Raw genomic sequence first — 16869 nt, 5'->3', positions numbered from 1 at the left:
CATGTGTAATAAATTCAATTAAATCACAATAATAATAATAATCAAGATTTTCTTAATAAACCAAGCTTTCATTTAGCATCAATGGGCATATATATATATATATATATAAAATACAATTTTTCTACAGTTATAATTAAATTCCACCACATAAGCATATTTTCTAAATATTAAATTAACACAAAATAAATATAATTAATCACCCTAAAATAGTTTTAAAAGGTGGGTTACTCACCTCAAGCATGTGTATCAATCGAGATCCTCTGCAGGATCAACTCTACTACCCACACGTGCACCTAAAATATCCACAATACACAAAACTAATTATTTTAATATTTTAATCGGGTAACTCCCGAATGGATACCCAGGGAGCAAACACAAACGACAGCCAAAATTTATGAGTAATATACCAAATCGAAGTTTGTGAAACAAGGATTACGAATCTGGTCTTACTTTCCGGAGATCGGACTCGAGATGGCCGGAATCTCGGATTTTAGGCCTTCGATTCTCCCAATCCGTTAAGAATTCAGGAAACTGGACACCAGATTTGGATTTAGAGGGTCGGAATTAGTGGGAAAGGATGGGCGGTGAAACTGGCAACTAGCCGGAAAGTCGATTTCCTGACGAGCCGTCGTGATCACGTGAACTCATCACCGCCGACGGCGCGTCCGGTGGCCACTGGTCGTGATTTTTGGTGGGAAGATATATCGGGGAACGGTGACTCAATGGGACCGGTGGTGAGGTAAACGGAGGTCTGGTTTGGGAGAAATCGGCCGAAGAAGGAAACAAGCCGCTCGTCGGAAAACACCCCGATCCTAGCACGTCGCCAGCGATCTGGCCGTGATTTTTGGTTGGCCGGCAGGTTTTGATGGGTGGGTCATGGTGGTTAGGCACATGTACTGTTCTGGTGGCCGTAAATGGGTGAACGACGGTTGACCGATCCTTCCCCTTTTTCTCTCTTTCTCTCTCCTCCTTCTCCTTCTCTCTCCTCCCTCCCCTTCTCAACCAGTCAAAATGCCCGTGGGTGCCACTGTGCACTCACGGGTGGGTCCACTTTTTGTGAAACGTGGCATCACTGGTCACACACATACAAATACAAAAATAGTAAATGCTATCTCGGAAAAACTTCACAAGTCCATAACTTTCAAACCACATATCCAAATCGGGCTTGCCGCTAGTCTATGAACTCGTATTGATGAGTACTACACAACCATGCATGAGTCAAAACTCAACTTTGCACGAACAAAAAGTCACCTCTGTCACCCCTTGGACAGTTTGCACCTCAACTTGTTTTGATCATAACTTTCAAACGGTAGCTCCAATTTCGACGTGCTACTAGTCTACGAACTCGAGATGACATGTATTTTGCAATGGTGTCTCGGCCAACGCAAAATTCCATCCGAAACAAAAAGTCAAAATTTTGACCTTCGCGGTCAACGGTCAACCTTGGTCAATGTACAAAAATTCCGACATACTTTGGGACAGGGTGTTACACATATACATATTCATATATACGTATCTACTTATACATATATATCTATATTCATGTATATACACGCCTTTAACAAGTACATATATATTAACCCACCCACATATATAGTATTGACGACAGTTTTTTCAAAATCGTCATCTTTGTGTATAGTCTTGACGATAGTTTCTTAAAAAACCATTATCTTTAAGGAAGTCCGCACCATGACAAGATGCGGGTATCCATACCATAGACGGCCTCTATATATATATATATATATACTCACATTTACACCTATCTATATATACACATACATGCATATACGAAGTATATGTATCTACAAACATGCACACATACATATACAAAAATATGTATTTACAAATATATGTACACACAACTATGCATAAACATGTATACACATACACATTTTAACATGATTTCTATATTAAATACAATCTTTACTCAAAAATGACAAATTTTCAATATATCACCATCATTCACAAATAAGAAACCAATGGAAAGCTAAAGGAATGAGGAACACAACTCTAACCTCCGTTGAGCTCGACATCACTAATGGTGGTTGCAATTCTCTTTGGAAACTGCTACCAACTTGCCTTTTTCAAATGCCACAAATAAGCTTGAATTGGAGAGAGCGAAAGCCACCATCAGCTTTGAAAGGCTCGAACTAGGGAGACGTATCGAGAACACAACCTGAGATGGTTAAAATCCGATGGTCGGATGGTGTGTCCGCCTCCAGATTCCATGGCCATTTTCCGATACATCAATGGATTCCCGGGTGATCAAAGCATACCTCAGCAAGGTTGGCGTGATGGCTTGTTGAACAGTGGGGGCGATTCGGCCTAGGCACGCCAGAGCATGGCAGATTCACCGGAGGAAAAGAAACAACCACCGTCGGCTTCCCACACCTGATCTCGGCACGTTGTCGACCTGCTGGCAGGTCCTAAAATTTGGCAATTGAGCTCACCGGCAACTAGGCTGTGCTACCGATCGATGCATGTCACTAATTGGTGGTTGAAGGTTCATCAATTCCGACCAACTCGAGAAGGGGGGGGGGGGGAGATACAGAGTTTTTCACGTGTGGGAGGAGAAAGGGGGAAAGGAAAAAGAAAAAGAAAATATTTTTTATTAAGGATGACACATGGCCGTCTCTAGTTATGACATGTGGCATCTCTTTGAGAGTGACATGGCACCTTCCCTAACTCATGGCACAAGTCAGAGACTCCTTTAAATATTCTACTACCCAATAAAATCAATCTCGGAAAAGATAGTTGCGACTTTACAGACCCAAACTTTTGACCATAGGTTTAAATTAAGCATGCTACAAGTCTAGAAACTCGTAACGATGAGCACTATCACATGATACATGAGTTAACATCAAAATCTATATAGATAAAAAGTCAACCCGAGCTCACCGATCAGTTTGGGTTGCATTTTGTTTTGACCATAACTTTCTAATCTTAACTTCAATTTTGGCGTACTACTAGTTTATGAACTCGTTTTGATGAGTGCTTTGCCAAGATATCTCAATCAATACAAAATTTCTCTCACAGTAAAAGTCAACCATGGAAACCACTTGGCCAATCCTGGCAAACCTTGGTCAAACTTTGTCAAGAATGCAAATCCAACGTATTTTCTTGGATCGGGATGTTACAAGGAGACATCATACCTGGGAGCAATCTAAGAATGTATTCACCATGGAGTATTGCCTTCCTGCTTTTCGTGAGTTGAGAAAAAGAGAATTTAAAGGCTGTATCAAGGAAATATAATAGTCTCTAAGTATCAAAAGCAGTTTTGGTACTTGTATGAGTTCTGTACCACCTAATTTTGAACAATGAGAGTTAGAAGACAAGATTCATGGATGGCTTGATTGAGAATATAGCATCGAATATGTCTAAGATGGCATATATAACTTATCGAACTGTGTAAGATACTGCATTTGAAGTTAAAAGACCGAGTCTAATGAATAGATCAAGGCACAGGTCATTTGAAGGTACTTACTTGGAAGCCTTTAGTCAAGGGTCACCTAAGAGGAGCCACTGCACAAGGTCGGGCAATGTAGGATGAGATAGTGGCAAAACAAGTCCCTGAAGTAGCCTGATGCAAAGTGGTCGTCATTTTTCTCATTTAGCATGATACTTAATTAGCAGTGATACTAGCCCTTACCAAAGGTAATGTTCCACAAGAGTATAGGAGACCTTTACTAAGTTCAATTCCTGCACTTACTACTAGATGTTTGCTTAAAAACAAGCATAAAGGATACCTTGCTCATATGATCGATACCCAAATGGATAAAATAAGGTTAGAGGACGTGTCTATGATTAAAAAAAAAACAAAAAAACTTTTTGAAGGTATTCCTCGAAGAGTTACCAAGCTTACCATAAGAGAGGGAAATTAATTTTGCAGTTGATTTGGTTCAAGGCACTCTTCGTATTTCCTTACCACCATATTGAATGGCACCCACGAAGTTAAAGGAGTTAAAGGTTCAGTTGCCAAAATTACGTCGCGGTTTCACCCAACCAATTTTTACCTTTTCTAAACCAATTTTTACCCCTTTTTTTTTTTGCAATTTTTTATTTACACATGTACAAACCCATCAATTCCCAACCAATCAAAAAATAAAATAAAATCAGACAGGGCCATGCCAAGAATTGAACCTAGAACCTCTTACACTTTCAAGGAATCACCACACCATCAGACCAAATGCCTACGATGTAATAATATAACAAAAAAAAGTAATATAGGTTTAGGCTGCCTTTTTTAAAAAAAAGCGTCATCTTTTATCCTACATTTAGCGCCCCTGTTTAAAAGCATTGCCTATTCAAGTATTTAGCGATGCTTTTATAAAAAAGGGTCGCTTATTTGTGTATATAGTGATGCTTTTATTAAAAAAAGAGTTGTCTTTTTTTTTTTTTAATTTGAAAGTTGTTTTTTGTAATTTTTTTTTAATTTTGCAAATATGCTTTTTTTAATTTATAAATGAGCAATCAGAAAGACTTGTTAAAGATTAAAAAAAAAATTAAAACATGGAATAGGCGACGCTTTTTGGTGTAAAAGCATCGCCTTTTCCTTCATTTTTTTTTAAAAAAAACAAAGAGCAATTTAAGAGACTTTCAAATTTTAAAAATTGAGAGAAAAGACGATGCTTTTAATTGTAAATGAGTGGCTTGTTCTCTTAATTAAAAAAAAAATTAATACTTGCAACTTTTAAAAGCAAATAAACTACACTTAAAAGCAAATAAATAACTATTAAAAAAGGAAAAAATAAAATTTATTTGGTGACTCTTTTTGCTTTTTATGCATCATCTGTTCCATCAAATTAAGGAACAAAAAATAAAACTTCGAACAAACGACGCTTTCTGTTGTAAGTGAGTCGCTTATTCCCTTTCTAGAAAAAAAATTAGAGATTTACAAGATTTTAAAGTAAATAAATTGTACTTGGAAAACAAAATAACTAAACTACCACTTTGGTAATTTTGTTTCACATATTTTTTCTATTTATTTTTAGATGAAGAATAAAAAACTAATTAAAAAACAAAAAAAAAATAATGACATTGATGGAACAGGTGACGCTTTAAGATGTAAATGCTTTGCTTGTTCTCTTAATTTTAAAAGGAAAAAAAGAATCTTCAAAAGGATTGCCTTTTTGCCACTTTCTGAAAATTTTTGGCACGTTTGAAAATTTTTACGCAAGCCTTTGAATCCTTTTTTTTTTTTTCCCCCTAAAACTACATCAAGTACACTACCTAATAGATGTTAGATTTGGAAGCAATCTAAGAAATACTTGAAGAGTGGGATATTTTGGGTTTTATTTTTCATTTGCCTACATTGCCGTTGGGAAGCTAGGTTTTTCTGTATCGCACTCGTGGTTAGCTAGGTTTCTTCTTTCTTCATCTCTATCGTTTAGGTGAGTTTCTTTTTTCTTTGTGTTTGGAGGAGACATGTGGTGGGTTGTTTTTTTTTTTTTTCATTTTAACCGAATGTTAGGTTCGTTGGGTTTTCTTAATCTTGCTTTTGTAGATATTTTGTTTGTGATATTGCTTGACATTGTTTTGCTAAGTTCAATAAATATTTTATGTTGAAGATCAACTTGATTCGAGATGGTCTGTTATTTTAATTCACCACAACATCGTACTTTTATTGAAGAAAATGTTCTTGGCGATACTACGATGGCTCACAATCCATTTATCATACAGTTGTCAAGTGTCAATGAAAATGATAATAAGAATGAATGTAAGAATGGTTATGTTCGTAATGACTATGGAAGATATGGATAAAAAAATATCTTCCAAATAAATTGGTACGTAGATTTATTACTTATGCTTTAAGTAATATTTATGACATTTATTATTAATCATTTAATTAATTTTTTAATCTGCTTCATTATGAGTTTTCCATTTTTAATTAAAAGAAATGTGTCTCGCAAAATCTTAAGAACAATGGTAATAATCTTTAAATTTTCATTTACTAAATTACTTATTAATAATAATTAATATTTATTTATTTTGCATAAGCGTTAATAATTTTTAAAATTTTTCCATATGCAGTATGTGGCTGTAAAATCATCAACAAAAGGATGTCAACTTCCATCTCAATGACTATATATTCATGGAAGTTTAATTGATATTGCTTTTGCTTTTGCATATACAATAGTTTACCAAATTGTAAAAATATTTCATGAGATAATATTTAATATATTTGATAATGATTTTGTTGTGAAAATGTTTATTTTAAATTTTTGTATTCTAGTTATTTTAGATGAAGCTAGTTTTAATTTTTTTTTTTGTATTTTAGTTATTTTAATTATTTTGTATTTTTACTATTTTAATCAATTTTCACAAAATTAAAATAAGCAATTTTTTTTTTTTTTAAAAAGGCAACATATTACAAAAAGCTTCGCTAAAAATTAATATAAAAATTGCTAAAAACTCAAAAAATAGACGATACATTTCATAAAACATCACTAAAAACTCAAAAAATAGGTGACACATTTCGAAAAATTAATATAAAAGCCGATGCTTTTAACAAAAGCATCGCCAAAAACTCAAAAGATAGGCGACATATTTTTACTCTGTCGGTTTTTCTTTAAACTTTTAGCAACGCGTTTTATACAACGTAGGCTTTTATTTAAGATTAGGTGACACTATTAATGCGTCGCCTTCTGTTTTATGGTTTTAGCGACAGGACGTTAGGCAACACTTCATAAAACGTCGGTCTTTATTTTGTGCGACGCATTAATTGCATCATCTATCATGGTGATTCTTGTAGTGTATAGATCTTTTTGCCCTCATCATCTGAAATAAATTATCTCGGTTTTCAAAGATGGTACACAACGAAATAAAATATACCATGAAGATTTGTAAATGGTGAATTAAGTGCATTAACTTTTAGATCTGGCTTTATCTTCCATTATTATATTTGTCTATACTCCGTTACAAATTTTGACTTGCAGTGCTGTGAGCTTTTTTTTTTTTTTTTTTTTTTTTTTGTGAAAGCAGTGATGTGAAGTTAGATGGTAGGGTGCAATGGATATACGGCAGTGGACATGTTTCACGGCATTGATTTGAGAGGTTAACTATGACGTGGGAGAGGAAGAGATAGGGTTGGTGAGAAGCTATATTTTATTTTTGGTAATTGTGTTGGAAAAATGGGTCGATTTCACTTACACGGTGATATAATAGCAAAGTTAATAGGAATCTGAAATTTTTTGAAAAAAAAAATTATTTGGATGATTTTTAAAGTGAGAAATTTATGGGGTGCAGTAGAAAATAAATCTCACAATATGGAAAAATAAGATAAAAAGTTGATCCTCTCAAATATTGAGAAAATAAGATGGAAAGTGAATCCTCTCAAATAAATATCATTTTAAAATTCTCTAAATAAATTAATTTTACATATTTTTTTAAATACAATTTTACCCTTCAATTTTAATATACAAACTTATTCAATTACTTTTAAGTCATATATTCTTCTATTATTAACCAAACATTATAAAAATAATCTTAAAAAAATTTATTTACAAAAAGTTAAATCTTGGAAATCATTCAATACTTTCTCTTCTACTAAACAAGGCGTTTTCAATTGTGTTTTTCCCGTTTACTTTTTGTTTTTATTATTATTATTATTATCTAACTTATTCTTGCCTTGGGGACATTATGTAAAAAAGAAAAAAAAATTGTGGGATGGTTAAGATAATGATTAATGAGGAAAGAAGAACAAAAATAATTACTTTTGATTTATTAGACACAATAGAATATAAAATACCATTTCATTTTATAATAAATAAGAAAAGTATATCTTATCAAAAATAAAATAAAATAAAGTATATATTGAAAATAATAAAATATATGAATTTATATATTTATTTAAATAAATGAAATTAACAAAAAGGAATATAAAAACATAGGCTATGCACTAAAATTCATAATGTTAGAGTTGCAATTATTTTTATTTTTATTTTTATTTTTTTATTTTTTATTTTTCATCTTATTTTTTCGTGGCTATAAAAATAATTATACTTTTTTACAGATATTAATTAGTAAATACTCGAAAAGCTTACCCCTCATAGCCTTAGAGCTTCCTGCTAATCTCATGATAGATAAAACGTCTCGCCTTACACCTGTGCTATTTTTTTTTATTTTTTTTTTCCTTTTTGATAAGAAGGTAATGCCTTATACATAATCATGTTTAATTAAGAGGTTTATTTGATATTTTAATAGTTTAGTGGGTTATTTGTAAGTGTTAAATAGTTGTAGGAATTTATATAATTTAATAACCCTAATATTTTAATCTCCTCTATTTCTATATAGGAATGGAGAAGATCATGCCTAAGGCTAAAAGACAAATTCTAGTTGGACCTAATTGAGAATTGGTTATTTAGGTGTCAGTTTGTTAATATATTTTATTTAGTTTTTTTTATTTTTTATTTTTTATTTTTTCTACTAAATTGTATATAGTTTTCAAATCCAATTGTTTATTTGTAATAGCTGAATATTTCGACTAACTATAAGTTAATTGTTTATTTGTGATAGTTGAATATTTCAATTAAATATGAATTTAAGATAGATAACTGAAAATAAATAAATAAATAACAAACACACCAATGAAATTGTGTTTTTTTTTTTTTTCCTTTTATATTGGTAGTTAATTAATATGTATAGCAAACTCCAACTAATATTAACAAATAATTAAAATAAGCAAACTCATATAATTTAGTGCAAAAACAAAAACAAAAAGCAAAACCCAAACACATCAACAAACCCATCTTACCTTTTTTTTTTTTTAATTTAATTTTTTTTTTTTGTGTGTGTTTGCGAGGGGAGGGAGCAGAGCAATTTTGGGATGTACTTATAAACTTTTCCTTACCAGAGTGGTAAGCTCTTCATGGGGTCCATGTATAGTCTTGGTGAGACCATTTTTCACCCTCACAGGACTAGCTAATATCTCGCTCTTTAATATATGTGTGTAGTGTATATATATATATATAGATATAAATTCATTGTATGATGTAAATATCCATAATATAATTTTAGAATAGATATCAAGTAATATGTTTCTTGATGATTTTTACAAGCAACATATTGCCAGATATAAACATCGGTGATTTCTGCATTATAGAAAAATTATATACATAATAGGAAAACGAAGGAGTTCAAACTCAGATTTTGGTAGAGAAAACAGAGGTTTTAGTAATACATGTATAAATGTACGTATATTCCATGCAATAGAAGGCATGAAATGGGAAACATCAAAGAAAAAGGCAATGGAAAAACAACAAAGAAAAAGGCAAAGTAATACGTTGCTACACTGGTCGATGACTTCTCATTGACTTAAAAAAAAAAAAAAAAAAAAAAATCTTCGTTTTATGTGTTTTTCTCCAAGGAATCAATATTTTATAACCCATAATATTTGTCATTATGGTTATTTCATTTGTACATCTATTTTCTACATAGCCGACCTTTCATTCCAAAGTGACGTCTATTCATTTACAAAAGCATCGTAAAAAGAAAAATTAAAATTAAAAAGAAAAAAAGAAGCATCAGAATAATTGCATGCCTTTGCTAAAAATACCAATATATTGGAGATCTTGTAAAGTGAAAAGAGACTCAACATATATAATTGTTCTGTGGTGCGTATTCTTTTCTCACATTGAATTTTCTGCCGATTGGGTACTTATTCTACTTCTTTAGCTTCCTATTTTCCTTCACTGGTAAGGAATTTAACTGTTTTCCAGTTTGCTCTCTCTCTCTCTCTCTCTCTCTCTCTCTCTATCTCTCTCTCTCTCTCATACAGAAGTTTGGAAAATGGAGGCAACTGAGGTGAAGAAGGAAAGAGTGGTTGCCGGTAGAGGCTTAATAGATTTTGTTTTCTCTTGGTCTCTCAAGGATGTTCTTAATAGCAATTTCTATATGGGCAAGGTACAATGCTCACCAATAATAAGTCATGGATATGTGAATGTATTATGTTGATCATATTGCACTTTTTTCTTTTTTCTTTTTTTGTCTTTTTTTTCCCCTTCTTTTTGCTTTTTTGGGTAGAATTTGATTGCTAATTTGAGTATGAATGAAGAATATGCTTCTTCACATGTGATTAAGCATAGAACATTGAATTTTAGTGATTGAGTAATATAATTTTAGGAAAATTTTTTTTTTTTCCAAATTGGAAAATGATAAGAATGTAAGATGGTTATTTCTCTAATGTTCTGTGTCAAACTTGCTCTGTTCTCAAAAATTGATAGTATTCCATGTACATGGAGGACTATGGATCAACTTTGACTTGGAAATTTAATATCGTTTTTGAAAATAATGGGTAGATTTTTTTGTGCTTACTTGAATTCCACATAAGAAATTGAAATCATCCGAATTTGATTTGGAAATTTAATATTGTTTTTTTAAGTAATGGGTAGTTTTCTGTGCGCTTATTTGAATTCCAAATAACAAATTGAATTCTATGTGGTTTTCTGCATAACTTTGATTGGACAAGAAGTTGTTGGTTAATTGCAGTTGGTTCTTATGAGTTTATGTGATTTTCTTAATCATGTTTCTCATTTAAGAACCATGATGAAAAGTTCTAAATATGCAATTAACCTTAAAATCCTCATGAAAATCCACCCAAATACATACTGAAAATTATTGTTCGTGAACAGATGAGGGAGATCCCAATGACATTTTCGTCGGTAAAAGAATACAAAGAGTCATTCATCCTCCCTCTTTTGGAGGAAACTCATGCTGATCTTTTATTAAGCATGGAATCGCTCCCTCGAGCACCTTCATGTGAAATAATCTCGGTCAAAAGAATTACTCAAGATTATAAACTCCCAAAAGATTTCTTTTACAGCATTGTACTGAAACTGAGCAAGGTAAAGAAAAATGATGCAGAAGGAACATATGAGCCTCAATGTGGAGACGTCATTGCCATAACAGATGTGAAACCGAAATCTGCTGGAGATCTTGACAGGTCTAAAATGTCCTACGTCATTGCAATTGTCCTGGGAGTGCAATATAATCTTACTAGACTCTCAATACTATCCTCAAAGCCTATCCTGTTAGTTGAAGACAAAATGAAAGATATCAAGAGTGGAACTCTGTTTGCTATTAATTTGATAAACTTGACAACGAATATTCGAATATGGGAAGAATTGAAAACTAATGTGGAAGATCATAATCTCAATATTATTCAGCAAGTTCTTCAAACCAATTTTGTTGTAAGCCATGTTCTTCTTTCTCCTTTTCTTTTTCGGAGCAATACTTAGCTAGCTCATATATGGTCGTTTAAAAGTATATTGATATGTTATACATACTGCTTGCAGGATGTAGAAAACTGTAGTATATGTCAACACCATTTGAAAGAAAAACACAGTTCAGCGTACTCAAACATTATAGCAAGAATCCGCTCTTCAGAGTTAAATGAATCCCAAAAATCCGCAGTTTTAAGATGCATAGATACGAGGGAATGTCATCATCAGAATTCTGTGAAACTGATATGGGGTCCTCCAGGGACAGGGAAAACAAAGACAATCGGTTTTCTGTTACATTCTCTTCTTAAGATGAACTGTAGAACACTCACTTGTGCTCCAACTAACACTGCAGTGTTGGAAGTGACAGAGAGGCTTCTAAAGACAGCTAAAGAGTCAATGGAGTATGATACATATAGTCTTGCAGACATAGTTTTGTTTGGGAATGGGGAGAGAATGAAGATCAAAGATCATGATGAACTTCTTGATGTGTTTCTTGATTATCGTGTTGATTTTCTGGAAGCGTGTTTCTTTTCATCATCTGGGTGGGAAGATAGTTTGATATCCATGATTAGTTTCCTTGAGCACCCGGAGAGGCAGTATGGATTATACCTGACAAATCGAAGAGTGGAAGACTATGAGGAGGACAAGGATAAGAAGAATGAAGTGTTGGGTAAGGGGGAAACAAACAGAAATCAAAGTGAAGGAACCAGTGATAAAAGCTCCAGGGACAAGAAAGACAAGAAAGGCAATAAAGTGGAGGACAGTGTTATTGTTGAAATCTTAAAAGAAAAGGAGGAGAAGAAAAAAGTGGAGGATATGCTATCTTTGAAGGATGAAAAAAAACAACCAAAGCACGAAGAAGAAAAGGAAAAGGAACAAGCAGAGGAGGACAAGAAATGTGATGATTTTTTGACATATGAGGATTTTATGAAGAAGAGGTTCGGTTGCATCGCGAAACGGCTTTCTTTTTATATTGTCAATTTGCACACGCATCTACCAACCTCTTTTATTTCACAACAAACAGTTGAGAATGCTTTAGATTCACTCAATTCTTGTCAAAGGTTGTTGGATGAAGTGGTAAGCAGAGATGAACCAGGTGGATGCTTAAAGTTCAGTGTTGCAAGAACAGAGTGCCTTGAAGTACTAAAATCACTTCCTCAAAAATTTCCTGTTCCGGAATTTCACGACAGATGGGATATAAAAAAATTCTGCTTGGAAAATGCATGCCTGATTTTCTGCACTGTATCAAGTTCTGCGACGTTACATGCAGGAGGAATGAGTAATGCATTAGAGCTAGTGGTTATAGACGAAGCTGCTCAGCTTAAAGAATGTGAATCGGCCATTCCTTTACAACTTCCCGGTGTCCGACATGTTATACTCATAGGAGACGAGAAACAGCTGCCTGCAACGGTGAAAAGCAAGGTTTTTCAACTTTACCATAATGATTATTCTCAGTGAATTATGAAAAGATTTATTATCTATAGCATTCTTAGAACTTAGTATTTTCAGATATCTGAAGAAGCAGCGTTTGGACGAAGTTTGTTTGAGAGATTGGCAATGCTGGGACACAAGAAACACCTTCTCAATGTCCAGCATAGAATGCATCCATCCATAAGCTTATTTCCAAATGGGGAATTCTATCAATATCAGATTTCGGACGGGCCGAATGTTAAAAAACAAAGTTATAACAGACGTTTCCTTCATGGAACGATGTACGATTCCTACTCTTTCATAAATATTGCACATGGAAAAGAGGAATTCGATAACAAGCATAGTCTAAAAAACATGGTTGAGGTTGCTGTGATATCTGAGATTGTTTCCAGCCTTCACAAAAGTATGTCTCTAGCAAACCAGTTGAAATTATTCATCATAGAAATTTTTTCCGCTAGAAATGATTTTTACATAAAGGATACAGAATAATCATGATCTGTTTTCTGAACCAGATTTTATTGAAACAAAGGAGAATGTCACAATAGGTATCATCTCACCATACAAGGCTCAAGTGTATGCAATTCAAGAGAATCTCAAAATATATAGTGATGACGACAGTAGCGATTTTACTGTAAGTGTTCGATCTGTAGATGGCTTCCAAGGAGGTGAGGAGGACGTGATAATCATGTCAACGGTGAGATGTAATGGGAATGGATCTGTTGGTTTTCTTTCCAATAGTCAAAGAGCAAATGCGGGACTAACTCGTGCAAGGTAGTAGATACCTTGCACATACATAGAAAACTTTGCAGTTTTTACAGTATTTTTAGTTTTTTTGTTTTTTAATTGATAGCCAATGCTATTGCTGCACAGGTATTGCCTTTGGATATTAGGAAATGCAGAAACTTTAATAAGAAGTGGATCTATTTGGAACAAACTTGTTCTTGATGCCAAGAAGCGACGGTGTTTCCACAATGCTGAGGAGGACAAGAATTTGGCATATGCTATTGCAGCTGCGTTGGTTGATCTTAACCAGCTCAATATTTTACTCAACATAGATTCAATTTTGTTTAGAAATGCAAGATGGAAGGTATGCTTATGTTTTTTTATCCTTTTTTCCTAGTTCTCAAAAGCCGAAACTTGTAATTTTTACAGCAAATTAAGTTGATAGAAAATTACAGTGTTAGCAATTAGTGAATATATTAGCTTTTGAATGTCCATTCTGATCGAAAACACAATATATAAAGTGATTCAAATTCGATAATATCGATGACTGTTTTAACATCATTTTTCATTTACAATGTAGGTGTGCTTCGATGATGCTTTCTGGAGATCTATGGTAAGAGTTAAAAACAATGAATTGTGCAAGCAAGTACTTTCTCTGCTAGAAAAGCTTTCAAATGGCTGGCGCCAACCTCAGAAGGGAAGAAACCTTATAGTACATGATAAGATTTCTTCGCAATTGTTGGAGTATTACAAGGTCAATGACCAGCTCTACCTTGTTTGGACTATAGATATTATTCAAGAAAATTCAAATCACATTCAGGTTTTGAAGGTTTTGGATATTCTGCCATTATCAAGTATAGCAGAACTTGAAAAGCAGCTCGAAATCTTATTCGAAAGCTATCAGTTGGATAAGATTAATCGCTGCAAGTACAAATGTAGTGATGGGTACGCATTGTCTCTCCTTTTCAGATATTCACTTCCTTATTAAGAGAGAATTTTCAAATTGTTCCTTTCATAGATTTCATAAAATATTTGTTCTTCATTTTCAAAGTGAACCTTTTGTTATTTACTGCCAAATTAAACATTTGCAGGGATTTGATTGTTCCAATGAGATGGTCAATCTCGAATGGCACTGCTGAAGCCAATCTTGTGCAGGACTTAGTTTCAAAAGAACTGGCTGCACTTGATCTTACTGATGATTAATGAAGAACACAGCATCTACACCTAATTGGGGGGAGTAACTGTATGAAATTTTCAAGTAAAAATGACAATATTTCCATGGCAGCTGTAGAAATTCGAAACTCGATATTATGGCAATTGGAATTTGAAACTCTGTATCAATCCATACAACTTCCATCCCCTTACGTATTTCTCCATCTTTCGTTTGATTCATGGTAAGAGATTGTAAGGACTCAATAACTAGGATTTGAAAGGATTTGTGATATATTTACAATAAAAAAATCACTCAAAAATTCCGAAATGAGCTTTCTCTGATGTTTATGAAACCAAGATGGAAAAATTTCCACAGAATGAGCAATGAGGTTGATTTTCTTCCTCAAAAAATGAAATTTTAGCTCCCAATTTTTTTTTTTTTTTTTTAACAATTTGTCCTATCTCTAACTTAACATTCATTGCATTGTGGATTTTCATTTGATGCAGTAGGGGAGAAATGTTGGCAGCTATTCTGCCACTGAAAAGGAAGGTGTATGAACTGATTGCGAGTATGTACTACAACAAATAAACTTACTATGTCTTGTGAAAAATGCTATTTATTACCTTTTATAGCATTTTTAAGAATACTATCTTATCCAATGCTAAAAAAAATTTCATCTTTCTTATAGCATTTTATGACCGCTATCTATTAATGCTATAAAATACTTTATGCTAGCATATTCTTTTATGTCATGATTTTAGTATTTGTAGCATTATTTGACTGTTATGTTTACAGCTTCAATAGCATTAAAATATGCTATCTCATTTGTTTCATAGCACTCAGAAAATGCTATTAGTTATACAATCAAATTTGATAAATAAAAAATTATTATAAAAATTGCTTTAGAATGTATTTATTACATTTTTAAATCTCATAAATTATACTACACACTAAACTATACTGAATCGACATAATTTCAGGACAAATTTCAAATTTTTGATTACTCTTAAAACACTAACATTTGCTCCAAACAACAATCTTTGTAAAAAGTGACATTGTTATTCGATCCAAAAATTTAAAAAAAAAAAATTAGATGCTCATAAAAACTATCATTTTAACAGCAACACTAACATCATCTCACAATAGTCCTTTAAAAAATCCAAGTCCTAAATGTCTTATTCTCTATTTTATGGAAGACATCCCTTAAAACTCTAATGTGCTTCCATTAGATCCTTTACATTAAGTAAGACAAAAGTTAATTTCAATATTACACAACATAAGCAAAACAATATACAGAGAAAAGACTATTGCAAAGATCGGAAAGGTGGGATTAACGACTTCTTCATAACGCCTTAGCACCCTCAATTAACAGCAATTTAGTATACACCCAATTTATACTAAATGTTTTGAACAAGCAAATGATGTGTAAAGAAAGCCTAAAAACACAAAATTATTGATGTCTAAACTAGTTCTCGATTTTCATCCGTTAGTCATCCAAGGAACTATATATACCTTGGAGAGCATGCCCAACAAGAAAAGAAAACACTTTCTGTTGTGTCCCTAAAACCCCAGAACAAATGACCCGTCACCTTCAATCGGGTCAGCCCAAGACCCAACCACCACCTCCACTGGATCTTCACCGGATCAACACCTCTCTCGCCGGAATTAACTCATATGCGTTTGTCCTTCCAATTGCCCATAAAAAATCCGGCCGACAACAAAAATTCATGGCAAGCCATTGCCAGACACGCCTGGATTGTGCCTCAAACGCTAGCAAGGGTAACGCATGAATTTTTTTAGCAATTTGGCAAATTTTTAGCCATACCATCCAATCCATACCTCCCTCCCCCCTAATTTTGCACACTATGAACTCATTTTCAACTTCCATTTAGCAAAATTTTTTATGGTTTGGAGATCTATTAATAACAAGTTTGGCTAAAACTTTTCTTGCATTTTGTTCACAATTGTTGGAGTACTACAAGGTCAATGACCAGCTCTACCTTGTTTGGACTATAGATATTATACAAGAAAATTCAAATCACATTTAGATTTTGAAGGTTTTGGATATTCTACCATTATCAAATACGGCAGAACTTGAAAAGCAGCCTGAAATTTTATTCGAAAGTTGTAAGATGGATAAGATTAATCACTGCAAGTACAAATGTAGTGATGGGTATGCATTGTCTCTTCTTTTCAGATATTTCACTTCCTTATTAAAAGAGAATTTTCAAGTTGTTCCTTTCACAATTTACATAAAATATTTGTTCTTCATTTTCCAATTGAACCTTTTGTTCTTTACTATCAAATTAAACATTTGCAGGGATTGATTGTTCCAATGAGATG

At 33.1% G+C, this 16869-nt stretch overlaps 1 protein-coding gene across 2 annotated transcripts; it reads left to right on the top strand.

Moving 5' to 3' along the window:
• Positions 1 to 9610: 9610 nt before the first annotated feature.
• Positions 9611 to 15216, top strand: LOC107434514 (uncharacterized). 2 transcript variants are annotated; one of them, XM_060815502.1, is made up of 10 exons: positions 9611 to 9900; positions 10629 to 11186; positions 11292 to 12641; positions 12729 to 13053; positions 13163 to 13195; positions 13301 to 13421; positions 13521 to 13737; positions 13954 to 14318; positions 14465 to 14767; positions 15033 to 15216. In XM_060815502.1, the coding sequence occupies exons 1-9, from the start codon at positions 9787 to 9789 to the stop codon at positions 14574 to 14576; spliced, it is 3195 nt and encodes a 1064-aa protein (XP_060671485.1). In that variant the 5' UTR covers positions 9611 to 9786; the 3' UTR covers positions 14577 to 14767; positions 15033 to 15216. The 2 variants fall into 2 exon arrangements, with proteins under 2 accessions (XP_060671485.1, XP_048333038.2); XM_048477081.2 differs by having other exon boundaries at positions 9612 to 9900; positions 13163 to 13421.
• The last annotated feature ends 1653 nt before the right edge of the window (positions 15217 to 16869 follow it).

Source organism: Ziziphus jujuba, chromosome 3 (assembly GCF_031755915.1).
Source record: "Ziziphus jujuba cultivar Dongzao chromosome 3, ASM3175591v1".
Classification (NCBI taxonomy): domain Eukaryota; kingdom Viridiplantae; phylum Streptophyta; class Magnoliopsida; order Rosales; family Rhamnaceae; genus Ziziphus; species Ziziphus jujuba.
This window is presented reverse-complemented; position numbering and strand designations above follow the sequence as displayed.